The 20,534-nt window shown below is 38.8% G+C and overlaps 1 protein-coding gene across 2 annotated transcripts in view; it reads right to left on the bottom strand.

Annotated features, from left to right (window-relative positions):
- GFM2 (GTP dependent ribosome recycling factor mitochondrial 2) overlaps positions 1-20,521 on the bottom strand; it is a 61,152-nt gene extending 40,631 nt beyond the window's left edge. The window contains exons 1-10 of one of the 2 annotated variants that reach the window (XR_013961238.1): positions 20,298-20,521; positions 17,619-17,705; positions 16,121-16,205; positions 13,430-13,487; positions 12,923-13,020; positions 5,651-5,776; positions 4,304-4,392; positions 2,512-2,600; positions 889-949; positions 450-629 (exon numbers count right to left, since the gene is read on the bottom strand). Coding sequence is in view for 1 of the 2 variants with exons in the window: in XM_080680957.1 (XP_080537083.1) it covers positions 450-629; positions 889-949; positions 2,512-2,600; positions 4,304-4,392; positions 5,651-5,776; positions 12,923-13,020; positions 13,430-13,487; positions 16,121-16,205; positions 17,619-17,681 (849 nt within the window). In the remaining variant the exon portion in view is untranslated. The remainder of the gene's footprint in view (positions 1-449; positions 630-888; positions 950-2,511; positions 2,601-4,303; positions 4,393-5,650; positions 5,777-12,922; positions 13,021-13,429; positions 13,488-16,120; positions 16,206-17,618; positions 17,706-20,297) is intronic. The other variant, XM_080680957.1, reaches the window with a different exon arrangement.
- Between the last annotated feature and the right edge of the window lie 13 nt (positions 20,522-20,534).

The following is a 20,534-nucleotide window of genomic DNA, read 5'->3' as shown; positions in this document are numbered from 1 at the left end:
GATAGAGATAAAAAGCATCAATGATGAGAGAAAATCATTGATTGGCTGCCTCCTGCACACCCCCTACTTGGGGATGGAGCCCACAACCCAGGCATGTGCCCTGACCGGGAATCAAACCGTGACCTCCTGATCATAGTTCAACACTCAACTACTAAACTACACAAGCTGTACTACGTTCTTTAAACATTCTTACATTTGTGGTAAACCATTAAAAAAAAGCAAATGAAAGATACACTCTACAATCAATACAGTGGGAGAGATGAATAAGAAGTGGCACATGGAGATTCAAGAGTATTGCTAATGTTCTATTTCTTAAGCCAGGTGGTGTTCATTTCATTATTCTTGTATCTTATATTTTCCATATGTAATTTTATATTAAATTTCACAATAAAATATTTTTGTAAGTTTATAAATATTTATGCAACTTTAAACTCAAAGTATTATTTTACTTGTTCAATTAAGGCATTCCTTGCTTCAGTAGCCTCCTTCAGCAATTTAGGATCACTCTTTTCCAAGAGGGGTTTTCTCTCAAAGTCTTTTCCATCATCTGAATTGGGATTCCAAAGAAGTTTTTCTTTATTTACTACATCCACCACTCCTTTGAAAGTTTTGGCTTCACCAATTGGTAACTATAAATCAGAGTAAGATTAACATTATTAAATGATCACTCAATTAGAATGGCATTGGTGATAAATCTTATCTTTCCCCACTTTCCCCCAAATGTCCATTATTATTACCACAATTTTACCTATTTTTTAAATTTATACTCCAACTTCTTCCAAAAAATGATTTGAAGTAGCTTCAGAAATATGTATGTCACAATAAAATAAACTGATGAGGAAACTGAGGAGTTGTTACTATTGATTAACCAAATATTAATCAACCAACCTGTAAAAGCAAAGGCTTTGCCTTCAACTTCTCTCTGATGCTTTCAACTGCATAATTAAAACTGTAGAAAGCAAAATAATTATACAATAGTTAAAAATGTTTAAGTTTTAAAAACAAGTTTAAGAATGTTCTCTGAAAGTATAACCATTTTCATGGCTTCTAATGTTCACCACTTCAGTTTCCATAAGACATTTTGAAAAAAAATTTTAATGTCAATTTCAGATAAATAGTAAGTGAATATATCTACCAGAATCCTGCCAAATAGTAAGTGAATATATCTACCAGAATCCTGCCACATAAGTATTTAAGGTATTATTTTTGTTAACTTCACCTTAACTAAAATTTGAAGTTAAGGTTACCTGAATTGATCAAGATCACAGATAATAAATTAGTTAGGATTCAAATGCAAGATTTGGTATTACACATCCAGGATTATTCTAATAACTGCATTTGCTATTACACACGGCTACCAGCTTTCTTCCAAGAGCCAGCCTTTCTATACTTTTATCTCAGGCATTCTTAATGTTAGCTGCTATTGCTGCTCATTTCTGTGCTAACAGTGGGGTTGGCTACCTATGGCACACATGTCATCTTTGGCACATGGGCTGACTTATTATGGTACCAATGTCTTTGACAACCAGCCTAGTATCCAGTCTCTTTCCTCCCCATCATCACAGGTGCTATAAGTCAATTAAGGCAGTACTTACATCTACCTCAAGGAACTCCAAATACAAATGGGTCACAACTTATGCCTCACACATTTTGAAGGTTGTACTTTTACTAATCAAGACAAAAATCCTTTAAACCAACAGCCTTTAGAATTACTGTCAAGAGTTACATAAACAGAGCATACTGTGTCGTTTTAGGAAGAAATAGTTTGTTTTGTTTCTGCCATTCTCAGACCACAGACCAGCACCTCTCCCTGTCAGATTTCCCTAGAATCCTTTATATTCTTGATTGTCTCCCTTTTACAATTTCTCTAAATCCTTCATATATTCTTGATTCTCTGAATTCTGAATTATGTTCTAAGAATAATGTATCATTTTGGATTACCACTCTGTAAGTCTCCGAGCATTATCACAACATTTCAGCATTCACTCTTTGCACTATATACAGGTCTTAAACATCTACATTCTCCTCTTCCAGTTCCCTTCAATGGAGAGCATATTACCCAGTAGGAGCCAAAGAAAATCAGGGGACAAGGAAGAACGTTGTTCTCTGAGGCAACTACAAGAAACAATTTGCTAACCTCTACCTTTAGCAATGACAGGGAGCACTATAACCTTCAGCAATACATACAGGGACTACACCATACAGCTCTAAATAGAACCAATGGAATTAGCAAGACATCACTGTCAGGATCGTAGAAAATACAGTCTCCCTACATTAGAATCAGGATGGTTCAACATCTATGAGCTCTCTATTAATCTCACAGTATTACTTAACCTATGAATTAGCTGCTTTCACTCCTTTTTAATGGGACTGAATAGATTTCATGGGATATTTATACTCTATAGGGAATAGGTATTTCTAAATTTAAGTTATAGTCCATTAGAAGCTCAAATTGAATTCTTACTTTAATAAGCCAAAGAAATATACTTTAAACAAATTTTAAACAAATACCTTGCTCCAGTTTTGTCCATCTTGTTTAAAAAACAGATTCGAGGTATTTTGTGTTTATCAGCTTGCCTCCATACTGTGAGGGTTTGTGCCTAAAGCAAAGAGCACATGTAGGAAAAAATAACTGTTACTACGCATGGAATAAAGAGATCCAAGACTCTATTATAACAAGGAATTGGGCTTTATTCTAGCATGGAATTATTGCCACTGCACTCACACTTCTAGACTTTTTTTTTTTTTTTTTTTTTTTTTTTGCTATCAGGTTAACATAGCTAAGAATGTAAGGAAGTGTGATGAAAAAAAGTAAGCTTCAAACTTAGAATAATGCTTTGGGTGACCTTGGTTACCACACAAAGAGAATTAATACCTGGGAGTTAACGAGAGAGGGAGAGAGGGAGAGAATGGGAGCTGAACCACGAGAGCAAGTTGTAGGTGTCATGGCACTTCATTTCTAATACTTCAGCATATATTTCCTAAGACATTATCTAACAGAACCAATTATAATTATCACATTCAGAAGAATTTAAGTTGACACAATACATACTCTCCATATTCAAATTTCTAAATGATGTCCTTTGTAACTTTTTTTTTTTTTGGATCCAGCATCAAGCTAAAGATCAAGCTCTCTCCCTTGGTGTCAATTTGTCCAGTTTTTAAAAATATATTTTTAATGATTTCAGAGAGGTCCCTACAGAGGGAGAGATAGAAATATCAATGATGAGAGAGAATCATTGATTGGCTGCCTCCTGTACACCCCACACAGGGGAACGATCCTGCAACCCAGGCATGTGCCCTGACTGGGAATCGAACCCTGGCCTCCTGGTTTATAGGTTGACGCTCAACCACTGAGCTATGCTGGCCGGGCAATTTGTCCAAATTTAGGGATGTTAATTTTGATCACTTCATTGATACTATTTTTAGTAACTTTAAGATTAGAAAAACTAACGTGAGTTCTATATTCAACACATAATCATTCTTGAGATTACAAGACAAATGAGGTACCAGTTAAAGATAGCATAACTGATCCCAGTAGCAATACTTTATCTTAAGTGCATTTTCAAGATTTATCCAAGATGTTTTATATTAACTTTTGGAAGACAGTTCTTCATGGGCCTCCGACATTTCTGCATGTTTTGTTAGGAGCGGCACTGACTGTTTTCGTTCTGAACTAGATTTTCAAGGATGCTTGTGTAATGAACATTAGAAAGATAGAAACAGTGTCTCCCTCCAGAGCAAAAGTCAGGTTTGCTTACAGCCCTGGAAGGAATGTCTCTCTCCAGAGCTACGAGCACGTGTGCTTATTGCCCACTGTAACATACCTGCCTTTTCTAAGCACAGGTTCCACTGTGTGTGCAGCTGTCACCTGACTCCCTTAGGTCACCCTCTGGGACTTAGGGCTTGGGGTACCAGCACAAGAAAGTGCTGATATCCTGGCTATTGCTATTTTTGTGACTAATATAGCTTTCTTTTGTCACTAACTCAGGAGTCTTTTATATTCTGCCAAAATCCATAAAACTATGGCAGGCTAACTTGTTAGCATAAAAATAAGGTAGAATCTCAGACCTTTCACAATTCAACACTAACTTTGATATTTCTTATAGAAAAGCAAACATACTTTCCTTTTTATGAAATATCTGAGGTCACATCTCAATATTAAATTCCAACTTCCTTTAATTATAATTTGATTTACATCAGCTTACCAAATAAAGGGTTATAGTAAACTAAATCTGATACATTCTACTATTTTAAAAAATCATGCTATTCTATTTTTATTTTACTTTGGCATATTTTTTACCTCTACACCGGCAGAGGCATCAAATACAGCCACTGCACCATCCAGCACTCTTAGGCAGCGCTCAACTTCCAAGGTAAAGTCCACATGACCTAAGAAAGAGATGGAAAATATAACACTTAAAATCTTAAAACAAAAACAAACAAAAAAATGTGTTACTCAGCAATTCCACTTTTGGGATATATCTAAAAGAATTGAGAGTATTGCCCTAACGGGTTTGGCTCAATGGATAGAGCGTCAGCCTGCAGATTCAAGGGTCCCAGGTTCAATTCCTGTCAAGGGCTTGTACCTTGGTTACAGGCACATACCCAGTAGGGGGTGTGCAGGAGGCAGCTGATGGATATTTCTCTCTCATTGATGTTTCTAACTCTCTATCCCTCTCCCTTCCTCTCTGTAAAAAAATCAATAAAGTATATTAAAAGAATCTACACTAATAAAAGAGAAATATGCAAATTGACCATACCTCCGCAACACCAGAAGACAATCAGGAGTATGCAAATTAATTCAACAAAGATGGTGGGTTAATTTGCATATGCAGGTGCAGAGCGGCCCAGCAGGGCAGGACGCCTGCTATGAGGGGGAGGGCGGAAGGCAGAGGGAGCTACAGGAGCGGCGCTCTGGCCAGAGCGAAGACTCCGGCCAGAGCGAAGGCGGAAGGCAGCAGCCGGAGTGAAGGCCTGGGTCTCGGGTGCCAGAGGAAAACCGGTGCTGGCAGCCAGGGGAAGGAAGGCCTATTCTTGCACGAATCTTAGTGCAATGGGCCTCTAGTTGAGAGTATGAAAAAGATTATCTGCATACCTATGTTCATAGCAGCACTCTTCACAATAGCCAAGAGGTGGCAGCAACCTTAATGTCCACTGATGGATAAATGGTACATATACAAAATTTTGTATATATATATGAAATGTGTTATCCATGTGTAATGGAATACTATGCAGTCTTAAAAAGACAGGAAATACTATCATATGCTATAGCATAAGTGAACCTTGAAGGACTTTATGCTAAGTGACGTAAGCCACTCACAAAACAACAGATATTGTATGATTCTACTAATATGAGGTATGTAAAAGTAGTCAATTCCACAGCTATAGAATTAGAATGGTGGTTACCAGGAATGGTAGGAGAAAAAAAAGAATAGTTGTTTAAAGGGTACAGAGTTTCAGTTCTACAAGATGAAAAAATTCTGAAGATCTGTTTCACAATAGTATCAATACACTTGACACTACTTAATCATTCACTTAAAAATGGTTAAGATAACAAATTTTATATTTTTTTACCACAATTTAGGAAAACACATACACAAACAAAACTCTGAGATGATACAGCATCACTGCTAGAACAGCACCATACCTGGTGTATCAATTAGATTGACTCTGTACCCCTTCCAATCAAATGTAACAGCAGCTGATTGAATAGTAATGCCTCTTTCTCGCTCTTGAGCCATGAAATCTGTCACTGTGTCTCCGTCATCAACATCTAAACAGGAAAAAGATGACATACTTACGCTTAATCACAAGAGCACTTTCTTGGTATCTGATGTCTACCTAACAATTTAATTTTGCTTTAAAAAATTGTTCATAAAATATTTGGTTTAATATTAAGAGTCCTTAATCATTCTCTAAACAAATCTTTATTCTAGAAAAAGCTCTTTCAGCATGATTAGCAATTTTCCCATAAAAATAATTTTTCTGTAACAATTGGAATTAAAATATATTAAATATTTTAATTTTACTGAACCATATACCATATACTTCTTTCATTTTTTCCTAGTTTAACTTTTTCTAACTTTTTATTTTTTAACGTTATTTAAGTTTAACTTTTAACTTTTAGTTTTCTTTATCTGATGCCCACCCAAGGCAGAGCAGTGCAATGAAAGAGCACAGACAGACGCAGATTTAAATCCCAACTTTACCACTTACTGCTCTGATTTTAAGTTGCTTAACCTACTTTGTGAAATCAGGCTAATAAAGCCAATCTTGCTGGGTTATTACAAGAATGAAATGAGACTATATATACATAAAGTACCTAGCTCAGTAAGTGTTAAGTAAATGGAACACTGTAGAAAAATTCCTCCCAAGTGATCCTTTATAAACCCTTCATATTACTGAATTTTCAAAAAAGGAGGGTGGGGATGGGTGGGAGGAATCCTATCTAATAAAGAGGGAATATGCTAATTGACCATCACTCCGTCACAAAGATGGCTGCACCCACAGCTGAGGACAAGTTCCCATAAGAGCCTTAACGAGCAAACAGCAGGGACCTGAGGCTACGCCCTCCTCCGCCCCCGTGGGGCTTGACAGAGGACCTCAGGCTGTGTCCCCCAACTGGCAGGGCTTGACAGGGGACCTCAAGGTGCACTTCCCATCCTAGTGCTGGGCCAGGGGACCTGAGGCTGCGCCCCCCTGCCTGGCTGGGCTTGACAGGGGACCTCAGGCTGTACCCCCCACCCAGAGGGGCTTGATCGGGGACCTTAAGGTGCACCCCCAGTGCTGGGTCAGAGGAACTTAGGCTGCTCCCCCACCCAGTGGGGCTTGACAGGGGATCTCAGGCCGTGTCCCCCACCTGGCGGAGCTTGACAAGAGTACCTCCAGGCACAACCCCCACCCTGGTCTGGGGTGGGGGACCTTAGGCCACACCCCCATCCTGGCACCGAGCCAGGGGACCTGAGGCTACACCCCCCGCCCGGCAGGGCTTGACAAGGGTGGGCAGGGTCTGGATCTAGCCCAATGGGGGAAGTGTGGCCGGGTCTGGGTCTCAGGCGATTTTGAGGTGCATGTGGGTGGGCGCGTGACTTGACTCTGGGTCCTGTGGTGAGCCCCAGACTCTGACAGGAGGAAGATTTTCATATACATTTTACTAATTTTCTTTCATCCCTGACACTTCTATTATAGAGAAAGGGCAAATAGCAATATTAAATTATTTCCTCTAATTAATCCCCTTTTAATGTGCATGAATTGCGTGTACCGGGTCACTAATGTATACAAATCCAAATAAAGTCTTGGTAGACCTTCTATAGCACAGTCATGAATAAAGTTCATCCTGACAACTGAAGAGGCCACTAAAATTAATTTGCAGTAAACTCTTTTTCAAAATTCATTATTTTTAAAATTATAGTTATATTCAATATTATTTTTGTATTAGTTTTAGGTGTACAGCATAGTGATTAGACAATCATATACTTCACAGTGTTCCCCCTCGTTATTTCCAGTACCACCTGGCACCATACATAGTCATTACAATATTACTGGCTATATTCCTATGCTATACTTTACATCCTGTGATCATTTTGTAAGTACCAATTTGTACTTCTTAATCCCTTCACCTTTTTCACCCAGCCCCCCAAGCCCCTGCCCTAAAATTCTTAACATATATTTTATCCTGATTAAATTTATACAGTAAAATAAATGGAAAAAAAAACTTTCAGTCAAGATGGCATAGTAGGTAAATACTCTGTTTGCCTCTTTCCATGACATCAAAATTACAATTAAATTCTAGAACAACCATCACTGAGAAGCACCTGAAGACTAGCTAAACAGAGAAACCAAGATGGTGGCACAGGTGAACACCTAAACTGCTGCCTCACACAACAATTTCAAGACTACAACTAAAAGACAAAACGGACATAATCCAGAACCACAGGAAAGCTGGCTGAGTGGAAATTCTAACTAGAAGGAAAGAGAGGGGCACACGGAGACTCAGAGGAGCTGCAAAAGGCTGAGGTACGGAGACACGCGCGCGGAGAGGATGGGCGGCTGAGTGCCTGGCTAGCTTTCTCTAGCGGGAGAGAGACAGAAGCTCCCGACTGCACTGAACCCCAGTTCCTGGCGAGACTCTGGGGACCCAGACTGATACAGGGGGAGTCTGGACTGTCGGGAAAAGAGAGGAGCTCACGGAAACTCAGGGGAGCTGCAAAAGGCAGAGGTCTGGAGGCGCGCACGCAAGTGCGTGCAGAGAGGACTGACTGCTGAGTGTGCAAGCTGGCTTTTTCTAGCGGGAGGAAGACAGAAGCTCCTGACTGCGTTGAACTCCAGTTCCGACTGAAATGAACCCCAGTTTCAGGCGAGACCCTGGGGAACCAGACTCATACAGGGGGAGTCTGGACTGTCGGGAAAAGAGAGGAGCTTACGGAAATTCAGGGGAGCCGCGAAAGGCAGAGGTCTGGACGCGCGCACGCAAGTGCACGCAGAGAGGACTGACTGCTGAGTGTGCCGCTGGCTTTCTCCAGCGGAAGGAAGACAGAAGTTCCTGACTGCGCTGAACTCCAGTTCCGAGCGAGAATCTGGGAATCCAGATTCATTGGGGGGAGAAACTGGACTGTCTGGCAGTAGGTGGAACTCAAGGGCGGCTTTCTCTCAGAGGTGCTTGCAGTGATTACCAAGGGACACTGAGACCCAGGGGCCTCATGGGGCAGGGCTGATGGGAAGCCAAGGCTGTCTGCTCAGCCCTGAGACTCCACCCCATCCAAGCTGAGCACAGAGGCTTTTGCAATTTTGCAAGTCTTGTCTCATAAGGCTGTCTCTAGCACAGAAGTTCTCCCAGCATAGACACAGCTGATCCTCACAGCCAATTGGCCTGGAGGTCAATTCCTCCCAGTGATACCAACAACAATCAAGGCTTAACTACAACAGGGCTGAGCACACAGTCCACAAAGGGGTGCACCAAGAGTGTCCACCTCAGGTAACTGGGGAGGCTGAGCCACTGGGCCCTATAGACCACCTCGCACACAAAGCTGCTACCAAATCAGGGAAGCAGTGAAAATGCGGAGACAAAGAAATAGATTACAAACGAAAGAAATGGAGGAAAGCAAACGACTGGATATAGAATTCAAAACCACAGTTATAAGGTTTTTCAAGAATTTCCTAGAAAAGGTCGGTAAATTTAGCGAGACCCTCGAGGACCAACTAGAAATTAAAGGACCAACTAGAAATTAAACATACACTGACTGAAATAAAAAATATTATACAGAGACCTAACAGCAGACTAGAGGAATGCAAGAATAAAGTCAAAGATTTGAAATACAAAGAAGCAAAAAACACTCAACCGGAAAAGCAAAAAGAAAAAGGAATCCAAAAATTTGAAGATAGTGTAAGGAGCCTCTGGGACAACCTCAAGCATACCAACATCAGAATTATGGGGGTGCCAGAAGAAGAGAGAGAGCAAGATACTAATCACCTATTTGAAGAAATAATGACCGAAAACTTCCCCCACCTGGTGAAAGAAATAGACTTACAAGTCCAAGAAGCGCAGAGAACCCCAAACAAAAGGAATCCAAAGAGGACCACACCAAGACACATATTAATTAAAATGCCAAGAGCAAAAGACAAAGAGAGAATCTTAAAAGCAGCAAGAGAAAAAGTTAATTACCTACAAGGGAGCACCCATACAATTGTCAGCTGATTTCTCAACAGAAGCTATGCAGCCCAGATGGGAGTGGCAAGAAATATTCAAAGTGATGAATAGCAAGAACCTACAACCAAGATTACTCTACCCATTAAAGCTATCATTCAGAATTGAAGGTCAGATAAAGAGCTACACAGATAAGAAAAAGCTAATGGAGTTCATCACCACCAAACCAGTATTATATGAAATGCTGAAAGGTACTCTTTAAGAAGAGGAAGAAGAAGAAAAAGGTACAGATAAAAATTATGAACAACAAATACATATCTATCAACAAGTGAATCTAAAAATCAAGTGAATAAAAAATCTGATAAACAGAATAAACTGGTGAATATAATAGAATCAGGGGCATAGAAAGGGAGTGGACTGACAATTCTCAGGGGGAAAGGTGTGTGTGGGGTGTGGGAAGAGACTGGACAAATTTCGTACACCTATGGATGAGGACAGTGTGGTGGAGGTGAGGGCAGAGGGTGGGGTTGGAACTGGGTGGAGGGGAGCTATGGGGGGAAAAAAGAGGAACAATTGTAATAACCTGAACAATAAAGATTTATTAAATTTAAAAAAAATGAAGTACCAATAATAAAAAAAAAGACTAGCTAAACAGAAGCACTACAACTAAGGATATAAAGCCATGTTGAGACTAGTGGGTGGGGAAAGACACAGAATGGGCAGGTCCCACACCCAAAGTGGTTCCCCCTGAGGAGCAAGGAGTCCCAGCTCAGCACCAGACTCCCTAGCCCAGGGCTCCAGTGTCAGTAATAGGAGTCCCCATCACATACAGCTGTGAAAACCAGCAGGGACTGTGTCCGAGTGAGATGGAGGACAGCTGGAGACCTAGGCGTCCTCTTAAAGAGCCCACTTCCACTCACTCACTCACTCACAAACTCATTTGCCCTGGGCTCCAACACAGGGGCAGCAGCTTGAAGAGCATCAGGAACACCTGGGAGGAACTGAATGGACTAGCTTTAGGGTGAGGGCTGAAGGAGCAGGGGTCTGGAAAGCTCTTGGAGATGCAAGTGCTGGCAGGCACACTGTTTCTTTGTTGAGCCCACCCCCAACCAGCAGGTATAGCCCAGGCAGGAACCGTATCTGTGCTCTCCATCAACCTGGCTAACACCGCTTGCTCTGCCCTGGTGATTACCTGAGACCTGCCTCACCCGACTTGTGCACCCAACCAAACCTCTCCCAGCAGCTTTTTTAAACAAGTGGTTCTGTCTTGGTTCGACCTGCAGACTTTCCTAAAATCTCTCGAAGGTCCAAAAACCCAACAAGCAGCAGCTGGCCTTGGTGTGCCTTAAACCTCTGGCCAAGTGGCCCCAAGCCTGGCACAAATGGTGGCTGTTCTCAGCTTGCACTGTAACTCCCATCGGGTGACCACAGTCTGGCATAAACAGTGACCAGTCCTGCTTTAGAACACAGCTTCAACTAAGTGACCACAGCCCAGCACAAGAGGCAGCTGGCCTCAGCTCACATCGTAGTGCCACCAAAGGGCCCCAAGCCCAGACTTGTGGCAGACAGCCTAGGTTCACAGCATAGCCTCTCCAAAATGCCTCTAAGCCCAGCACAAATGCCAACCACCACAGATCAGTTTGTAGCTCCTACCAGCTAGATCCAACCTGGGCACAAACTGCAGCTGACCTTGTCCAGCACCGAAGTCTCTCCCAAGAGCTTCAAGAACCACCACATCTGGTGGCCAGCTTCAGAACACAAGAGAGCACCACCCAACCAGCTCCACGCACAACACACAAGAAGGGTGGACTTGGCCATCACCACAGCCCCACTGACATTTCACCTAAAAGAACTAGAAAAAGAACAACAAAGCCCAAGGTAAAAAAAAAAAAAAACAATGTCAGAAGGAAATAATAAAAACTAGAGAAGTAAATGAAACAGAACAAAAAGACAATAGAAATATTAATGCAGCAAAGAGCTGGTTCTTTGAAAAGATTAATAAAATTGACAAACCACCCTGACCCGTTTTGGCTCAGTGGTTGGAGAAGAACACTGAGGAGGATTAGAATCTTCATTTGAAATTTTGAAGCTGCACTCTACTGAGAAAACATTACAAGAATCCAGAGAAATGGTTGTCAATACAGTGTACTTCAAAACCACTGCAGAGCTTTGGAAAAAGATACTCATTTCCACTTCTGGTTATTATGGACCTGGTGACCTCCATTGTAAATTTCAAAACAAATTATTTTACCAGTGATAAAGAAAGGCACTTCATAATGACAAAAGGGTTGATTCATCAGAGAAATGTAACAATCATAAATGTGTATGAGTCAAATACACCATCCAAGCATCATACCTCAGACTTGCTGAACATCCAAGCCATACCAGACTTGTTGAAGCTTAATTTCCAGAGTGGTGTAAGGTCATGGTTATTTTAAAACAAAAAAATAACAAAAAAAGCTACATGGGGTTTCAAATGTGAATGCCTGGTCAAGAACAACAGTTTTTGACAAGTTATAATTAAAAAATAAATCCAAAACTTAGGTAAATACTACTACTACCACTGTGGGGTAAAAATTTTAAAAAACCTTTATTTCTCTGCATGATAATTTGACCTCTGGTTAACTTTCTGGTTCTTTTTTTCTAGAAAACGGAAGTATGTCAACTATGTAGCTAGGCAACACAACTTATTGGAAAAATTTTGATTGGTAAGCTACACCTGAATTGGGAAGAACTATAAATGAATTATATATACCTGATGGAGATACAAAGCTTTAGGTTTCCCTGAGTAGGGCACGGCATGTCCCTTGTGGGAAACCCTGAAGGTAGTCCATGGAGCTGGAAGAAGAGAGATTCATTTCTAGAGAGCATTAAGTCTTCTAAGCCAGAATGGCTCCTATGAATCTTATTACCTTACAATTAAGCAATCAATTTTGGCCAAATACAACAGTTCCCAGATAGCCATGTGGGCTGCTTTAAGAACTCCTACAAAAGAAACACCTTTTGCTGGTCTGCTGGTAAGTTATGGTTTCTGCCCTATAGCTTGAATAGGCCAGTTGCCTACACTGTGGCCTAAGATAGTCTCATGAGTCTGAATATTTAGTTGAACCTAGAAAGACCCTTTAGTGGGTGTAGCAACTACCTTATTTTTGTTGTGGTTTAGATAATAGTGCCTCCATGCCATACTCAAGATCTCTAGGTTGACTTCTTAATCAAAATATTTTCCAATGATGTTTTTGCTTATGGGGGATAGGGAGAGGAGGAATCCATTCTAACCTCCCAGTGATCTTGTGTATCCAGAATAGTACAATATTCTTTCTGTGGTGGTAGTTTTGCCTGCATCAATATGAGCCATAATTCCAATATTACGGATTCTGTTTAAAAGGGAGAAAAAAAGACATGTGTTATTAGGTGGACATTACTAAAACTATAAAACCCAATTTGCATTGTGCAAATTTTGAAGCTGGTGTAAAAACTAGAAAAATAGAAAATATATCACGACCACAGTATTCTGACAAAATAAGTGTCAAAAGACACTTATGAATCTTATGAATATCTTATATTTATTTCTATGAGAAGTGTGCTCTTCCTACATTAAAATTTCTATCTTTCAATTGTGAAAATAGCTTTTAAGATACATAACATGTATTTATAATGAGGTAGGGCAAAAGTAACAGAAATTAGAGCATTTACTAACAATGCTGATTAAGCCCATGAGAGAAACCTGTAACTTTTCATGGCAGCCTATGGAAAAGACACTATCAATGAAAAGACAATACTTACTTAGCTATAGGAGGATTGATGATGGAGCGAAGAGATTTGATATCATTTCCTATTAAACCTAATGAAAAAAGGTTTAAAATTAAACTGTTTTAAAAATTTCCCTTTAATTTACAGATGAAAGAAATTACAATAATTTTAAGCAAATACTGTCATTCTAATTAAAGTAAAATCTAAGTTAAATAGAAGTCTTCATTTACCTAAAATTTATTTTCATGAAACTTCTAAAGAAAGGCTATATATGCAATAAAACAACGTAAAGTTTTTAAACATCAATTTCTAAATCACATCCTTAGAATACAGATTTACCCCAATCTCTGCCACACCTACAATTCCATAATAGAGCTGTAGATTAAGAATTAATGCTCATAAAAATAATCTCAAGGCAGTATATCTTGAACTAAAGAAAAATATAAAATGCAGTCCTATAAGCCTGCATTGTCAAGACTTGAAAAGCTAAGAGTGATCCTCATAACAGCTGATGATGAATTTCTGTACATCTTGGAACTACCTTCCTTCAGTAATCCCAAGGACAAAATACCTTTAGAGTCAGGCTGGGAGGCACTACTGAACAGAAGCTATAATAATCTAATACTTCTAAAAGGCCAAGTAGCATTTCTGAAATAAAAAAGTCCATAATGTCTTACTCCATGTTTAACTCTATGTTTAACCAGAAATGTACTAGAAAATCAATTTACAAAATATTATTGTATTTTATTAATAATATTAAAACAACAATGTATTTACATTTATAAATGTAATCTAGACCTTCCTGCTGTTTAAACCAGGTTTCCCAAATTTCCATAATAAGAATTCTATTATATTTTGGAAACCTCATGGAGGTTTGAAGATGGAAAGATAATCTGTATTGCTACAGATAATTTTGCATGAGCAAAATACAGCAACTTAGATTCACACCAATAATGCAGGCCATTAAATTCACATGCCCTTACAAGTCATAAAGACAATCAATATTTTTACTCTATTTTTCTCACGTGACAAAGATGGTAATGAGAATAGCAAAAGAATGAAACTAGTTTCATCAAGTCTCCCATATGCTTGCTTACTTCAAACACAAGAAGAACATTCAGAATTGGGAGCAGTCAGTTCCTCGGGCTCCCAGCTTTTATTTTTTCTATTTTTTTTTTCATAGAATTTTTATTTTATTTTATTTTCAATATACAAAATAAATCTATTACCAGATTGTAGATACAAAATAATTAGCCATTTACATGCAATAAACATTAATGTTTCAAGAAAAATGATTTTAAATAATACATGCAATAAACAATGTTTCAAGAAAAATTATTTTAAATATAATATTACCAAGACTGTACACACACAATATAATATCACAAAAGTTGTAGGCAATATTAAAAATCTGCAAATAACAGGATTACTTCTATTATATTCTAAAATATTTTTTTCTCTAGCTCTATTTTTGTTCATCAATTTATGTTGTTCATTATATTCCACAAATGAGTGAGATCATGTGATATTTATCTTTCTCCTACTGGCTTAGTTTACTTAGCACAATGCTCTCCAGGTCCATCCATGCTATTTCAAATGGTAAGAGATCCTTCTTTTTTATAGCAGTGTAGCATTCCATTGTGATATACCAGTTTTTTTAATCCACTCATCTGCTGATGGGCATTTAGGCTGTTTCCAAATTTTAGCTATTGTAAATTGTGCTGCTATGAACCTAGGGGTGCATATATCCTTCCTGACTGGTGTTTCTGATTTCTTGGGATGTATTCCTCGAAGTGGGATTACTGGGTCAAATGGGAATTCCATTTTTAATTTTTTAAGGAATCTCCACAGTGGCTGCACCAGTCTGCATTCCCACCAGCAGTGCACGAGGGTTCCTTTTTCTGTATATCCTCGCCAGCACTTGTCATTTGTTCATTTGATGATAGCCATTCTGACAGGGGTGAGATGGTACCTCACTGTCATTTTGATTTGCATCTCTCGGATGATTAGTGACTTTGAGCATATTCTCATATGTTTCTTGGCCTTCTGTATGTCCTCTTTCGAAAAGTGTCTATTTAGGTCCTTTGCCCTCTTTTGAATGGATTGTTTATCTTCCTTTTGTTAAGTTGTATAAGGCTCCCAGCTTTTAATGGCCTATTAGCTACCCTAAACTATCCCAGATACAGTTAACCAAACTACTCTCAAGAACCTTCAAAATAAATTATTCTGGTAAAGCTCTATTGACAGAAAATACTTTTGTATAAAAACCAGAAATGTACTAGAAAATCAATTTACAGCAAGAGCACTCTACAAGTAGACTCACCTGCTAAACTTTTGAGTCAGCTACCAAAGGTGACTCCACCCTTCCCTTCATTCAGCTTATTAGGATGACCAACAGATGAGGAGCATGAATAAGTCTACTTGTGTTCCCTCCTGACATCTATCAGAATACTCCCCACTCCTAATAATCTCCAAGAAATAGCCAAGAAGTAAAAGGAGCCACTATTTCCAAAATGGTTGGAGCCCCCTAATAAGGGAGATGCTTACAAATGAGAGACTGGGGAAGGGGAGGAGAACGAAGGAGAAGGAAGAAGGGGAAAGGGAGAGAGGACGAGGAAGGGACAGGGAGAGAAGGAGGGGAGAAAGGAGAAGATGAGGGGAGAGGTAGAGAGAAGAAAACAAGCAAGCAATTTAAGTAAAATGAGAAGAATCTAACAGTTTTACCTGGCAGGGAACTGTAACTTCTTCCAGGAGACACAAGTGGCTTTATTCTTTTTAAACTTGCTCTTATTCTAGAGCAATATATATTCTAGTGAGGAGAAAAAGAAACGACATTAACTTTGTTAGCATGACTCATTACAGTGGTTTTAACATTATAACTATGCTTTGTCAGAGGACAAAATACTTTGAAACTCCTTAAAGCAGTCCCAATTTATTAACTCCAATTCTTTTTAAAAGTGACAACCCAAATTATACTACAGGAAAGACAAAGAATAAAATTAATACTAGTTTGCTGTTTTAAGCTGACCTTAGATGCCAATTCTCCTAGACCTGCAGCATTATCATCACAGAGAACGTGATAGAAAGACGAGCTCTCAGGACCCACTTCAAACAAGGGAGTCAGAAGCTGTGGAGATGGGGCAGATCAACCAGTATTGTAACAAGCTCTCCAGGTGATTCTGATAGCTACAGTTTGAGAACCAGATCCTGAAGTTTCCAGATTCTCATTAATGTTGAAAAGGTCTCTCACCCTGGCTACTCCTTAGTTCTTCTCTACAACTGCTAAGAGCTGGTGGGGGTCATGAACTCTAAAACTATTGGCTGTTTTCAGGATGTATAAGAATGCCTACATTAGAATTACCTGGAAAGCTTTAAAAAAAACAACATTTGGGACCTAGCTGGTTTGGTTCAGTGGATAGAGCATCCACCTGTGGACTGAAGGGTCCCAGGTTCAATTCCGGTCAAAGGTACGTGCCCGGGTTGCGGGCTCCATCCCGAGCAGGGGGTGTGCAGGATTCTCTCTCATCATTGATGTTTCTATCTCTCTCTCCCTCTCCCTTTCTCTCTGAAATCAATTTTAAAAAATTAAAAGAAAAATGGAGGTTGGGGAAGAAGGGGCTGGCATTTTAAAAAGTTGCCCAGGTATCTTCGAATGCTCCCACATAGATACTGAATATTCTCCATCCCAATTTATACTTAGACCACTAGATACACATTTAATGGCTGACAATATATTTGGAATTGTTACAGTTAGAGTATGTAATGATTTGGGGCTGCCAGAAACTGCCTTTTATATCATGGAATATAAAAGCTTGTGCCTTCTATATTATTTCTTCATTAGTTACTAAGTTTCTAGCAATAAAGCACTATTATCCTAAGAAAATATTTTAAAAGTAAAGAAGAAACTCAAAGCTATTAAAATTTTCACCAAGGTAATAATCAAGGTAAGACAGGGTGTGTAGTCTGAAAGCGTCAGCAATGAAAACACTGAAGAAAAACTAATTGTTTATGCCACTAATGACCTCAAAATGGAATACAGAAATATTCTTCAAAATGCTGCAAAGGTGATTTTAAAGAAGTAAGATTAATTTATAAACTAATGATAAGGCATGCTTCTTCTTGGTTACAGGTTCTCCCATACCTTTAAAAAGATGCGGGGGCCTTTGGGAAATAAAGTAAATGAAGTTGTTTCAGTATATTTAATTTTACAAGAAAAACTTACACAAATGTGCAAGATGGATATTTTCTTATGATTCACTGCAAATATCCTCAAGTTGGACAACATCTTGGCCCTCTAAACTGTTATCCTCTGAAAAAGAAATATGCAAGATTATAAAACTAAGTTTACATATCACATGTCAGTAATACATATGTAAGTAAGGCATATGTAGATATGTGGTAAAAATGTATTACTTTTAAAAAGTAGGAACAATATTTTTAGCTATCAAAAACAATTCATTTTTCAGAAAATGGAAATTCTGACTAAACATGAGGAATACGGTCCCAAGCTTAAAATGTTCCTTGTTCTTTTCAACATGCTTTTAATTCTTCAAAAAATATATATATAGTATAGAAAAAGATTTATTGAAATTATAAAAAATATGTCATACCAACCAAAAATTTTATGAAAAATGTATACAATTAAGTATAGAAAAGTTAAGCATCTACCTACATGTTGGTAATTTCTCATTGGTAATACAACTTTTTTATTTATCTGTATATTCTGATTTTTCTACATAAATATGTAAAACATATATAAAAGCAAGTCCTCTTCTATAATTATAGAAACTAAGCATCTTTAGGTTTAAAACATTTACTAAATATTCACTATGTTTCGAGTACACTATCAAAGCTATGCGTGCAAACATTTGATTGGATGGAGAGACAAAAACAGATAGGGTTGCCAGGACCGGTTTGGCTCAGTGGATAGAGCATCGGCCTGCGGACTGAAGGGTCCCAGGTTCGATTCCGGTCAAGGGCACGTGCCTTGGTTGCGGGCGCACCCCCAGTAGGAGGTGTGCAGGAGGCAGCTGATCGATGTTTCTCTCTCATCGATGTTTCTAACTCTCTGTCCCTCTCCCTTCCTCTCTGTAAAATATCAATAAAATATATTAAAAAAAAAACAACAAAAAACAGATAGGGTTAAACCAGTGCCCAATGTTATGTAAGAAGCCATGTCAAATGACTATTATTCCTCTTAAATTTGCTTTTTTCTGTATCTTAAGACAGAAATATTCACTATCCATATTCAGGAAGTCACCAAATCCTTTTGATTTTATTTCCTAAATATATCTTGAATCCATTCCCTCTTCTTCATTTCTAACACCAAAGTGCAGGATGTTTGCAAAATCATGCATGTTAGGTCTCTTCTAAAATAGAACAATGAATTCTAACATAACAGAAAAGTTCACTAATATGATTTGATTTCACACTGCAACTAACCTTTAAGAAACTATCACTTGCCCAAGCCTACTACAGCGTCCACAATTTTCTGAAAAGATAATTAAATAATCTTTCCTTTCCCAATCATATGTACATGTATGGATAAGGCTGAATCTTCTTACACTTCAACCAAAATTTTTTTAAAAGATATATAGTAACATAAATACAGAAGCAGGAATGAGATGCCAGCTGTTTTCTACTAAATCAGACATTAAAGAGACAAAATTGTAAACCAATGTAAAACATTCTTCAAACTATTTTTGTTTTGGAAAATTGGCATTTTTCATAAAACTTATTACATTAACACTTAATGAATGTATAACTTTTTAATGAGTGACTAAAATATTTTAACGTTCTGCTTTATTTTCTAATATTTGAATATCAATTATAACCCACATAAACAAACCTCTCTGGAGTTCTGAATCATTTTTAAGTGTGAAGGGTTCCTATAGACCAAAAATTTTGAGACACTTATTCCAACACCATGCTTCCCAAAGAGAATGCCCATCATTATTTTAGGTTATAGACAGAAAAAAAAATTGTTTACTAAATAAATATTAGAAAAAATAGCCAACGAATCCTGTGATTTTATAGACAGTGTTGTTTAGGATGATGTGAAGTTAAATTAATTTACATAAAACAATTAACTTATGGGGAAATGTTAAGTAAATAATATAGTAAAATATTAAGTAAATAACACAGGTGACATTCATCTATGACCAGTCTTAAAAGGTAGTACTCACATCACTAAAGTGGGAAATGCTGTTTTAATCCATTAACACATACCTTCAAATAAACAACATCTTGTCACTTCCTTACTTAAGGTTTTTAACATGGTAAGTCTATCCCCAACTACCTTCACAGCTTTGTACTCTCCTATTCCCTACTCTACACTGGGGAGCTTTAGCCAAAATTCCCCAGACACACCATGCTCGGACACCTTTACACCTGTGCGTGCTGCCACTGCCTGAAAGCATCCTGGAATTCCCAAAGCTCTTCCCTGGTCAATTCCTACTCAATCTTCAAGCTCCAACTTGGAAGCCTTTCCCAATTTCCTAGAAAGTTTTGAATACTACCGTCTCGGTGTTTTTATAACACTTGGAATTTATATTTATTCATGACAAATATGATATTTACAAGTTCTCTCCACTACTGTGAGCTCCCCAAAAGGAGGGATCTTGCACAATGCCTCATTTTTTGACCTATAGTCATTTACGGCACCTCAGCGATTTTCTTCTTCCCTATGGGTAGAAGAACGGTATCTTACCAGTGTTAACAATTGAGTTATTCATTCTATATCATTGAGGTATTCATTCATCCTTAGATCTTGGAGAATACTTAAAAGTTGTTTAACACCTGATGGTATAATTAGGGCTGTTGCATCCTTGAAGGTCAGCGGTGCCCGAGGCGGGCAAGGTCTTAGGCACGCGGGAGTCGCACCGAGCGGTTCAGTACCCACCTAGCATTCAGGCGCATCACGGAGGCCAGCTTTTTCCCTCCAGGCTGTTGTGAGCGGGGGTCCGGGCCGCGCAAAAGTCTGCACAGACAGCAGGTCGCAACCTCCGCCTACCTCGGGGAATGCCTTGGTACCTCTAAAACCGAACCTAGCCTCTCGCTTCTGCCCGCACTGGCCCCGACCACTGCAGCACACTACTTCCGGTGGTGTTACACTCAAATGCCCCCGACCAACAACTTC

This window comes from Plecotus auritus, assembly GCF_963455305.1.
Source record: "Plecotus auritus genome assembly, chromosome: 7".
NCBI lineage: Eukaryota > Metazoa > Chordata > Mammalia > Chiroptera > Vespertilionidae > Plecotus > Plecotus auritus.
This window is presented reverse-complemented; position numbering and strand designations above follow the sequence as displayed.